Source organism: Notechis scutatus, chromosome Z, assembly GCF_049901735.1.
Source record: "Notechis scutatus isolate UNSWTSFEM ecotype Mainland chromosome Z, rNotScu1.2, whole genome shotgun sequence".
Lineage (NCBI taxonomy): Eukaryota > Metazoa > Chordata > Lepidosauria > Squamata > Elapidae > Notechis > Notechis scutatus.
The window spans coordinates 89010534-89022885 of record NC_142025.1 but is presented as its reverse complement, the minus strand read 5'-3'; the positions used below and the strand labels follow the sequence as shown (position 1 = coordinate 89022885).

General features: G+C 36.0%; 1 protein-coding gene across 5 annotated transcripts in view; it reads right to left on the bottom strand.

Annotated features, from left to right (window-relative positions):
* Positions 1 to 5771: 5771 nt before the first annotated feature.
* Positions 5772 to 12352, bottom strand: part of NSF (N-ethylmaleimide sensitive factor, vesicle fusing ATPase) — a 74422-nt gene continuing 67841 nt past the window's right edge. For 2 of the 5 annotated variants that reach the window (XM_087946864.1, XM_087946865.1), the window contains 4 exons: positions 11510 to 11644; positions 10817 to 10930; positions 8439 to 8494; positions 5772 to 7906 (listed from right to left, as the gene is read on the bottom strand). In XM_087946864.1, the coding sequence (XP_087802990.1) occupies positions 7843 to 7906; positions 8439 to 8494; positions 10817 to 10930; positions 11510 to 11644 (369 nt within the window). In that variant the 3' untranslated portion in view covers positions 5772 to 7842. The remainder of the gene's footprint in view (positions 7907 to 8438; positions 8495 to 10816; positions 10931 to 11509; positions 11645 to 12352) is intronic. The other 3 variants (XM_026682797.2, XM_087946866.1, XM_026682796.2) reach the window with 2 other exon arrangements.

The following is a 12352-nucleotide window of genomic DNA, read 5'->3' as shown; positions in this document are numbered from 1 at the left end:
TTTCCTAAGTTAAGGCTATAGAAGACTTCCTTCCTCATTTTTTTAAAAAAATTAGCTACTATTTCTTATACACAAAGTGGCACCCCAAATGTAATCTTCCTAGGATAGTTGCTCAGCAGAAGACAGAGGACACTGGAACATGGATATGTCACTATCCGAATAACCCTTAAGAACAGAGAATAACATGCAAGAGGGCAGCAAACAAGGCATAAGAGGCTGAATCATATGGGGAAAACAAATAAAATGGTGTGTGAAATACAGAAGGAAATAATTTTTTGAATACTGGAAAAAATTATTTAGGAAAACACATTCCAGATATAAACACTTCTTAATTAGATTGACAATAATACAGATACAACAGCTTTCTCAACACTTATCACCTTTCAGATGTGCTTGGCCATAAGCCCCATAATTTCAATCCAGTACTTGTGCTATCTGGAACTTTTAAGTTTGGAACTCGTCAGTGTTGGGGGAAACTGAATTATGAGCAAAAGGACAACACAGAAAGCTGTTCTTCTACATGGCAAAGATATCAAAATTGGGGTCCTATCACTATTACATTTCCAGACTTTTGGAGTAGACCTAAATGGCAAATTGACTTTAAACCATTTCTTTCATGAGAAATGAAGTTAGAAGGGTGGAGACTTATTAAATGTGTAAAGTCATAAATCAAACTCAAATAATAAGTTCTCTGAAAAACTTGAATACCTGCCCAATATTTTATGCTACTTTAGTTTGTCATAATAAGCATTTTAACGTATACATTTTTGATTTTGAACAATGGACCAACACAGCACAGATTATTAGAGAACATTTGAATGAACATATATGCTTGCAAGTGCAATATGCTGCTTCCATTCAAAGTGTGAAATACTCTTAACACAATAGGTCACAATTGGATTGAATGCAACCTCCTTCTTGAAAACAATCCAGCCAGACTTCTTCAGATAGTCTACTTAGCAACATCTGCATTTCTTCTTGAACAGGTTGCATTATGGCGGCTGACAATGAGCTCTGAAGTTCCTGAGGTAATGTTCCCAATATTTAAAGGTTATTTGTTTTGCACATATGAGAATATATTTGTTTAAAAATCCCTAAGAAAGGAGTAAAGATGTTGCAGCTGTGACAGACACTCATTGTAACTATTCATGGTAGTAAATGATGTTCAAAATGCAGAGGAGTAAGAGCCAGGCTCAAAAAATGTGAAAGGAAGAAACTCAAACGTAGCAGGTAGTTCTTCCTAAATAAGTGCAGTTATTTTATGAATAATTTAATGTGAATCTTCCTTCCATTTCCAAATACATACCCTGCCCTATAATGTTTTTTTTAATAGGCAACATAGCTTGGATTTTAGAGTTGAAATGTTAGAGTGACAGCATTTCAGTTTTTTTCCAGCAAGTTTTTGCTTAGTACAACTTTTAGTTCTTTGACCAAAATACAGAAACACACGCCATGTTTAACATACACTAACATATATGCATACCCACACACTTTCAAACATTAGAGTCCCAGAATATATAAATAGAGACTAGAGCAGGGGTGTCAAACTCAAGGCTACCCTGAAAACAGCAAAGGACCGGCTCATGGTGCCAACTCCATTTTCACTGACAGAGGGTTACAGGAAGCTGTCAACAGCTGAAAATGGAGCTTGGGAGCCCGTTTTCGCTGGCAGAGTGTTTGGGCCGCCACAGGTGCCCCGTAAACAAGTGATGTTAAGCTGGTCATGCCCACCCGGGCCCCCATAGGTCAAACACAACCCTGATGTGGCCCTCAGTGAAATTGAGTTTGACACCCCTGGACTAGAGGAAGGGAAAGTGTGACTTTGAAATACCAGCAGCCATCTCCTAAATCTAAATTTCTACTTCTAAAGTTTCTGCTTGAAAATGTTGAATTAGACTGAATTAATAGAAGAAAGAATTAAGATTGGCAATCAGTCCATTGTGGCAGGTTCTTTTTGTTCTGTTTTAACCAACAAAGCTAATGATCATTCTTGCTTCTCCCTCCAATGATTCAAGTGAGCAATTCTCTCTCCTCATTCAAGGACCAAGTATTTGTCTCCATAGACACTAAGAATGTCATGGTTCCTGGAGAACAATAAACATACTCAGACAATGTTGATACTTCTTCCCCTTTTATCTTTTTTTACAGACCTACATGTTTCTGGATACCTAGAGGATATTATTAACTATCTTTTTGGGGGGTTTTCTAATTCCTTTACATAGAGACTTGTATCTGCTCCTCCTATCAATACTCTTCCTTTCCCACTGAATAGATTTAAGTGCTGCTGTTGACTTAGAACATATTTTTCTTAAAATGATGCTCTCCCTGAAATTTTAATAATTTTAAAGTTTTTTATTATTTTGATCTTTCTCACACAAACAATTTTGCTTCTGGCTCCTTCCAAAATACTGCAGTAGTACCACTAAGTCAACCCATCTAAACTTGAATCAGTGATCTGAACTCAACTGACAAAGGTGAGGATGATTGTTGCTAATAAGAGGAGATTTTATACTTATAAGGTGTTCCAAAATATTTGAGATATGTAATTAGCATCTACTTGGTATTAGTTTCTTTTCTTCTGTTCCAAACTAATACACATCCTTGCTTCAATGGAATTTGCCATTTACACCCCTTGTGCATAATGCTGTTTTCTTAAACTGTCTCAAAATGTCCCACTTTGTATCTCAGAGTTGTGAGAACTTAATTCTAAATGAAAAATTTGAAATGGATTAGTACTGAACTCCCCCCCCCCATTTTTTTGAAATAGCACATGTTATGGGTAATATATGGTTTACCTAATCTTATATAACTATAGTATAGAGATAGATCAATAATAACCAACATTCATATTAATAAGGTAACAAAATTCAAATCCTGAGAAGAGGAACTAATGTTAGTCAGTTTTGACATCACTGAGCATAGTGAGCATAGTGAAAACATTCTATCATCAAATGGAAATATATTCTACTAGAAAAGCAGGAACAAGCTTATGATCAACTCAGTCTGCTTTTAATCTCTTAGAGCAGGGGTCTCACTCACATCATTACAGCTGCATCATGTGATGTATTGGGACTTTCCTCCCCTTCGCTAAACTGGACATGGCCAGCATGTGATGCATCCAGCCCGCGGGCCAGGAATTGGACAGTCATGTCTTAGAGTAACTTAAAATGTACCTTTTGAGGAGGAAGGAATATTAAGTATGTTTGCCACTTTGAGTTATTCTTAAAAATTATTGGTGGACTATAAATAAAAATAATTAAATAGGGAAATAATTTGTCACTGCTCTTTCCGGAATTTTTTTTTTTAACCTTCCAAATTTAGCTTACAGCAGTAATATTTTCTGATAATTCCTATCCAAGTACTACTAATCAGAATAAATTCTGCTCATTTTTTTGAAATCAGCCAAATTCAGTGAGTTACATCATCTAACTTCAATAGTTCTAAGAAACCTCTAATTTTAAACATTTGTAGAAGGAGTGGAGTAGGACTATGCATTCCAGTTAGTTATATATTCTAGTCATCATGCAGGAAACACTGAAAATTGGTTTGAAAATGCACTTGCTACATTTCAAGGGAAATATTTTCCTTTTTTGTGCTAAATTTAGAATTTTGCTTGCTATCACATTGAAACCTGACTTAAAAGTAAGGAAGTTACTTCAAAAAGTATACATTCCTTATTAGACTCCATTTTTTTTCTTGCTGTAGATATTCTAGAATTAAAAGTGGGTATATATTCTAGAATTAAAAGTGGGTATATAGTTATAAGAAAGCCTCACAGTCTATGCTTCCTTTGCCCTCAACCTGCTGCATCCAAAGTTCTTTATTAAGCAGAAGAGATTTCCCACAGCTTAGTGCTCCTTTAAAGGAGTTGGATCACAATTCCCTAATTTTTTAAACAGCTCAGCTTAATAGATAGAGATTATGAGAGCTATCAAACACATCTAGGAGAACACCAGGGGAAAAGCAGCTCTAGAGGGTATTCATCTTTTTTTTGTTGTATTCTGAAAATGCTGTTTTTATAATTATTTATTATACAATGTATATAGCTTTGAGTTAACTAAGATTATATATTACATAAATATATATAGATAGATATATTTGAAGAAAAATATATTTCATCTTTCCTTGGTTCTCATGTCAATAAAGGTACAAAGGCACTTAAAACAATATTTTGAATATGTTCATATTGTTCTTATGTGGAAGGTGTGGATATAATCAACTATTATGTAAAGGAGGTGTTGCTGCCTGTGATTTCTAAAAACAGTAGCATACTATAATTTTTCTGGGTTATAAAAAGAGATCCGGAGAAAATGCAGTTGGAATCCACAAAGTACAGCAGAAAGAAATCACAATCAAAGGTTTTTGCAATTTAAGTGTAAGTGCCTTCCCATTCTTTTTTAATGCTAAGAATTTTAGCAGGCATATATAGTAGAGATACTAGGACTTCAGGATTGGCCCAAATTTTAGATAGGGTAAGCTGAGAGCAAACATAAAATTCCTAACTCCTAACTTTTGTATCTCAGTAAACTTAGTCGTGAAAACATACCCACAGTCCAGTGAGGCCCAATCAATTTTAGTCAGACGTTAAACTCTGTAAATTTTTTTGTTCTCTCCCAGCTATCACAGGTTTAATGTATCCTTCAATACGTAATAGTCAGTGATTGCTGGAGAAACCTTGTTCCTTTGAAATGAGCATTTTTTTTGCAGATCTTTCAGGAGAACTAATTTACTCATCCCATCATTGCAACTCAGAAACCATCAGTACATTTTAAACATCTGTGCCTTTTTATTGCATCCTGCATTTTAACATACAATCATTCAATAAATCATTCATATATATATATATATATATATATATATATATATATATATATATATATATATATATATATATATATATATATATATATATATTTGTTTTCTGAGGTTCTCTGGTATTTGTATGTGGATCTTTGGTTATTGGGTTCTCTCCGCGTAAGATTCAAAGTATCTAGAGCAGCGTTTAGGCGAGGTCCACTGCCATCTTCAGGCTGGTGCTTTCGGCTTAGTGCCAGTGCACTAAGCCGAAAGCACCAGCCTGAAGATGGCGAGTGGGACTCCCGCGCAACGTGCCTGATACTTTGAATCTTACGCTGAGAGAACCCGAATAACCAAGATCCTATATATATATATATATATATATATATATATTCTTAAGTTTGCGGGTATCTATATGTATGGTATTCATACCATACCATACATATATATATATTTGTATTTTTCTTTCTCAGTATAGCTTTGGACAAAAAAAAAACCACAATAAAAATGTTTATATTATTTGATCAAGACAATACAATATGTATGCTTTGCTTTCAGTGAAAAAAAATGGAGGGGAAAAAAGGGTGTGTGTGGAGGTTTGGGAGGACAGCAGAGAAAAGTCCAGCTAAAAGCAGTTCAATCATATCACCTACAAAACATGGGAGTCTTACATGTCCACCAGTCATTCGCACATTATCGTTCATGGCAGAAAATCAATAAATATGAATCGGAAACAATGCTAATCCACAGTAAAATAAATATCCGTTATAGTTCCGGTACCCTGCAACAGTTCTAATACTGCAGGTCTGTCTTTTGCAGCACAGAATTGGAAGATGTCAAGTACTGTTTTTATTCTTCCAAATTCAGCAAGTTGGAGAAACAGGGAAAGGAAACCATGTCATAATGGAGCAGCCCCTTTGTTGAATGAGAGCGAATGGTTTACTTTTTAGGGCCATCAAATGAACTTTTTCTTAAAAGAGCTTAAGAGCCAATAAATGTTTCACCGTAAGAGGGAATGACAACAGTGCATTTAGTTTCCTTCCCTTTCTAGCTATTTAGAAGATCTTAAACTCTGCTGCATCCCCACTCCTGCTCTAGTTCATCACTGCTTATACTGCTAGGCAAACTCCCTTTGACAGGGGGGAGCTGCAAATAACTCCTTAATATGATAGGCAAGGGTAAATATAATTAGTTCCAGGAATAGGTGGCTAACTGGCTCCAATTTAAGTACGTACTACATTCTTTAGGTCCTAAAAGTTTAGGATGTTGGTCATTATACTTCCCCTAAAGGATGGAATGGTAAGAAATAAGTGATTGAGCATTCTAAATAGCAGCCTACTGCTCTGATTCAAGATTGCATTGCACACCAAACATCACAGGAAAACATCTCTGGAAAAGGCAGATCAGGCTTTTCCCTAATTTCTACTATACAAAATATGAGGCCAACAGCAGACAACAGACAACCACAGTGACTGAGAATAATTGCTAGACATGTGACTGAAGTGTCAATAAGCTACTTGCTAGGTGGCAGAGAAAGGAAAGAAGATACAGTATGAGCTCAGCATCTTACACCTACATACTTGACATATCTCTTAAAAATAATTATGTGCAACATTTCTGTAAAGGAGACAGATTGTAGCAGGTAAGGGTCAATGTGACAAAGGACACAAGAATGTTCTCAAAATGTTATGGGAATAAAGGGCAGTTTGCTGCCTGTTCATAGTTTAAGTACGTCAAATGCTCTACTGCTGCTTCTGTAACTGGTGATCAAATTATATTGGACCTCAACTAGCTGAGCCACTGCAAATGCTGATATGTGCTTGTAGGCCAGCAGGTAATCTTGCCTAAAATCTAGGTAGAAAGCAGCCCTTAGATCTGAATTCATCTGAAACTAGATGCAGCACTTTACACCACATATTTTTTTCTTGAGAGGAGTCTGAAACTCCACAATGTAGGACAAATCTACAAGAACAAGCAGCTATTTAACAAGATTTGAGTGGGGAAAAAAACATTACCAAGAGTTTATAACCATGCAGACTGTTACTAGTTTTCACACTGGATTGGTGTAAGCTGAAAATTGAAGGATTTCCCCATGTTTTATGCCTGAGTTTCAACATCAATGTCTAGAGGTCTGTACATGGCACATTTCCACTCCTTTGCTTGTGCACCAATATCAATCAAGTGGGTGCATAACACCAAAGCAGTTACTCTAGAATAAGTTTGATTTGTCACAATACACCAGGATATCAAAGACAAAGGTAAAGTACTTAGTTGTATCTAACATGCAAAAAAAAAAAAAAAAGTTCAGGAGAATCTCTGAAGAGAACCAAGCAATATGCAGTTGTCCAAATGTGCCACATAGAAGAAGATCCCAGAGAAGCAGTCTTCTGATTGGTTGTGTTCCAGGTCACCAGCCTTTAACAAGGTTCAAGCTTCATTCTAAATCCAGTGGACTACTGCAAAGAGAGAGAGTGCAACAGCCACAAGGATAGGCAGGTCTTGGGGAATGGGTGCTGGCACACAGAGATGGTCATCCAAAGAGGGGAACTGCATGCAAATTCACAGGCCAGTTGTGCCCCAGATATTATTCTCAATAGCTGCAAAAAAGAGAGGGTTGTACTCTGACTGCATTAAAACATGCTATGGGAAAATGGCAAAGCTAAGAACTATTTCCCTAACATGCTGGTTAAAGAAGTGAATTCTATTTCATCCCAGCATTAGGTGATCATCAGAACAAGGATCATCTGGAGCTCATTTACTAACACTAAATGAAGTAGCATTTTATTGTACTGGCATAGTCCCTACTCTAGAAGTTATGAAAGGATTAAATAATAGACTCATCAACCCAAACGATGCACTATCCTTCTTATTAGACCTGAATAGATCTAACTAGAAGAAAAATAGTATAAACATCTAAAAATATCTCAAATACTATCTCTTGAGTGATTATGGTTTTATGTGGGCAAATAAATACACATGTAAGGAGAACACATATTACTGTAAATTTCCATTCACCAAAAACTCCCTCTACTGGAAGCCAGCATGTCATGGAGTCAAAGTGTTAGCTTTGCTTGCTCCTTGATGTGCTAGTTTTATATATTCAGAGAATCTGAAAAGGTAAAAGCCAGAAGAAAATTTAGGGTAGAAACATTTTTGAGCATGAAGCATTGAGTTTGAATCTATTGGTGACAGAAAGTGGCCTGGAACTAGAATATAAGCCAATGTACGAGTTGGGACTGTAGAACAGGGGAACGTGTGTTTCCCCCACATAACTAAGTCATCAAAGTCAGTCCTGAAATACTTATGCATATGACTTTGAAAAACACAAAGCATGGCTTATATGTATGCTTAAGAGATAAAAACCCCATCCCTTTTAATACACAAACACACACGCACACACACACATGCATTTATATAGCAATATCAGCTGTCAACACAACAGTGTGACAAGTTCTAACCAATGGAATAGGCTGATTTGGGGGTGGAATAGTTCAACTGTCATGAATTACAACAAATGCTTTTATAAAACAAAATTTACAAAGCACACTCCCACAAAATCCCTATCTGGCCAGCAATAAATAGTTCTTAAGCATGCATGCAGATTAGGTAAGCACATTCCTAACAGTTATTTTATTACTTACGCTCCTTCCTCTCGTAGAAGTGCCAGGAATTTTCTCACACGGTACTCAGGATCCATCTTCATAAATTACATGTATTAAAAACACAACAGTTAGTACACAAACACTCTCCAGTTAATCACAACAAATTCAATGAACAAAACGAAAGTTAAAAGAAGTAGTATCAACTAGACAAACAAGTTTTATCACAGTTATTTTTTTAACTAAAGAACAAAAGTCAGTGCATGTAGCCTTTCTGCTTCTATTCACCTGACCCCCAATTTGATGTTGGGAAATAGTGCCTGGCTTCAAGAGCAGCCAATGATCAAGTACTAATTCAATATTGTCAGAAAAAGAGACTAAGTAGATACATGACCATTCTGCAATTCCTGCATTTACAAAAATTTACAAAAAAAGAACTGCATGCTGAAATATTAAACCATGCAGATTTTTGCAGCTGTTAAAGTAGATTTCAGCAGGCAATGAACACATTCATGTAACATGCTAAGCCATAATAAGGATTAAGGGCAAACACACCAGGCTAGTTCTTTCTGTTTATGTCTACTGGTTCCTCCCATCAATTGGGAAGCTATGTCAATTCTACAGCTTCTATTTGCTCCCCATGTTTTTTGGTCATTGGCAAAAGACAAAATTAACATTGATCTTTCTTAAACAAAAGAGCCTTCTGAAAAACATGCTGTAATCATGATCGCAGATTTACTGTTCAATTTCTGCCTTATTTCAAATCCAATTTCAAATGCTAAGGAGTATGTCTAATAAAAGGATAAGAATGATAGAACAAAAAATAAATAAAATACAACTATCTTCCATTATTCAGTCCCTATTCCTTTGTTAGCTGGAAAGGAAAGAGGGAACATAACACAATCGTTTCTTCATAATATCTCTCATTCCATTCTGTATCTCTTTCCCACTTTTGAATATTAAATCATATTAATTCAAGGTACTAAAATGCAGGATCAGTAACTAACCAAGAGGGATCTTCTTAAAGCAATAAAAAAGTGAAATTGGCCATCACCAGGCCAGAGTCAAATGGTACAGGTCTCTGCCTATTACATTTTAATAGGTGTGAGCAATAAGTTACTGACTTTGCCTATAGCTATAAAAATAAAGAGACAAAGGAAAGAAAGGAAAAAGTAATCTAGATAAATAACTTTGTACCCTCAGGTGACATCCAGTCAAAGCAGATCCCAAATCTTATACAAGTTTCAACAGAATTTCAAAGAACAAGTCACTCAGAAGGGAGTGGGAAGCATTTATAACACAGTGACGAATTGCATACTTCTTGGCTTATACTTAAAAGCAGTCCGAAAAATAGGCAAAAAGTCTTCATTTATAGTTACACCAGCTGATTAGCAGGCATCAGTCTTGGAGAGATATAGAATTGCCCATATGCATATCTGCTATTAATGCATATCTAACCTCCATTTTCATTTAACTGGCACACTTACACCCAAGCTAAGAGGTGTAAACTTTAACTAGGTTCATGGACTATATCCCTTGGCAGGTGATCAGAGTTCACTAGCTTCTTTTGCATAAATTTTACGCCATCATTTTACAAAATAATTCACTAGCTGTCTGTGGAGAATTGTTTTCAGTGACCACTAATAACCTAGATGGCATGAAATTAATTTTAAAAAGATATATAACTTTTAATCATCTGTAGTTTTACATAGCAAATGTGAATGATAAAATCAATTTGTCAAATCCTGGTAGAAACTAGATCCCTAAAGTTTTGCCTCCTAATATATGAGAAGGAAAATTATTTAAACGTATCTTTCCTTTTGCATGACAGATGCAACAATTTATTGAAGTTTCCTGCCACCTGGAAATTAGTCCCAATAAATAAATATGCAAAGAAGTTCCCTCTTTGCTAAGTAGAAATTGCTATCTTCTGCCCCACTGTAATTAAGTTACTATCTACTTTGTGAAGGAAAATAAGACATTTCAATACAGTGTTAACCCCTTTTTAAAAAATAGCCGAAAGTGGGACTCCAGGTCCATATTTTATTTGATTTCATTGTTACTGAACTTTCATTATGCAGGTGTCTGGAACATCAACTGTGCTGAACCTTTAGAAATGAGAGGTTGTAATTCGTAATTAATTCCTAAGCAGAAATAAAAGCATAAAGACCTATTTTTTTTATTTTTCCCAATGCCCAGTGCCTTTTAAAAAATATCTTGGCTTGACCAGGGGCCAAGCAGCCCATATGTCTAGCTCAGAGATGGGCCAGATGTGACCCTCCAAACATGTCTTTCAGCTCTTGCCAACTGTAGGCAACATTAAAAAAAAAAAGATAAGGAACACTTAACTGCAAACTCCAAGTTCTGGAGGGCCACACTTTTTATTTTCTTGACTTGATCTAAGGGCAAAAGTGTTTTACCTGCAGTGACATCTCAATTAGCATCAGCAGCTTCTTGATGCCAATCCAGACCTTCTTCCCTTTGACGCTCTGAGCAATAATGCTGCGTTCCTTGTCTTTGAAGACACTCAGGAGCTAGAAGTTGCAAAAAGAAAGTTACCTAAGTTATAAGGAAAGCCCAGTCGAGGGAATGGATGGGATCTGGATAACTCTGGAATCCATTTTCTTCTTATACAGCAGGATATTTTTTATATTAACTACTTGAAAAATAAGCCAGCTAGAAACCATCATTTCGGTTTATGTTCAAATCTTCTACTCCAGACATAATATTTATTGCCACTTCTACTCTTCATTCCAAGATAAAGTTCTGTTTTTCCAAGATAAAGTTATATTTTCACTCCTAAATATTATTGTAGAAAGATGACCTTGACAGAGATCTGTTGCCTAGGCTAAAAGGGAGGAAATCTAAAACTGCCAGATAATGTTCGGAAGTGGCTCAGACAGATAACTCCCTAATTCACAAAGTAGTGGGTGATGCAGAACATAGCCAATCTTAATAAAAATAGCTTCAGCATTCTTGTAAAGGAGATTTCCTGGTATGGGATACCTAGTAAAGCTGATGGAAGGATTTCCACAGACTCGGTCTAGAACTCCAAAGAATTGGGGTTCTGTTTTCAGATTCCTTCCTCCAGGGCACACTAGTGATCTCCTCACCTCTAGGGCCTCCATGAGATGGTCGCCTGTAGCAATGTTGGGAATATGGATAGTAGTGCTAAACGCATCCAGCATCTCCATCTCTTGCAGGACATCTTTGCGACTAGTAGTCCCCACAATCAAGAGCTTGCGACCCTAAATGTTAATAAAAAATGGGAAGGAAGGTAAAGGTAAATGAAATGGAACATTTTTGGAAATAACTCAAATACAATTTTAGTCTTTGTCTTTCATCATTCCTTTTCAATGTTTGGTAGCTTGATATTACCCTGCTGAACAAGTTCAGTGGTCCAAACCACATTTTTACAGTGAGGTAAGTCACAGGAAGCCAGGAAAGCCAAAAAGAGGGCTTGAAAGCATTGGTTTCTCAAATATTGTTGTTTTTTTTAAATTGGTAAACATAGAAATACCATTTTGCTACCAATGATAGTAGTTTTTGATAGCCTTACACTCCATGCATTTTAACTCTTTAAAAATTTTTAAATGATCTTTCCAAGAAATCTGAAAACTTCTGCGAAATATTGAAGACAAGCTACATTTTTGTTAAGTTATTCTTTCTAGATTTCTTTTGGGATAAACCAGTACAGTTAAGCTGTTATAGATTTGTAGCACAGGTTGGATTAGGTTACTAGTATAGTATTGTAAGGAAAATGTTCCTTTCAAGCAAATGAAAAGTACCAAACTGCCAGATTCATCACTGATCTTGCCTGAATTTTCAAATGCCTCTATCTTTCCTTGGTGAGATGCTCACTAAAACAGGAGATTGGAAAAGATAGCCCAAAATGCAACAGTACTTATATATTGCTTGAAAAGACACTAACAAGCCGTTAAACCAAAATTAATACT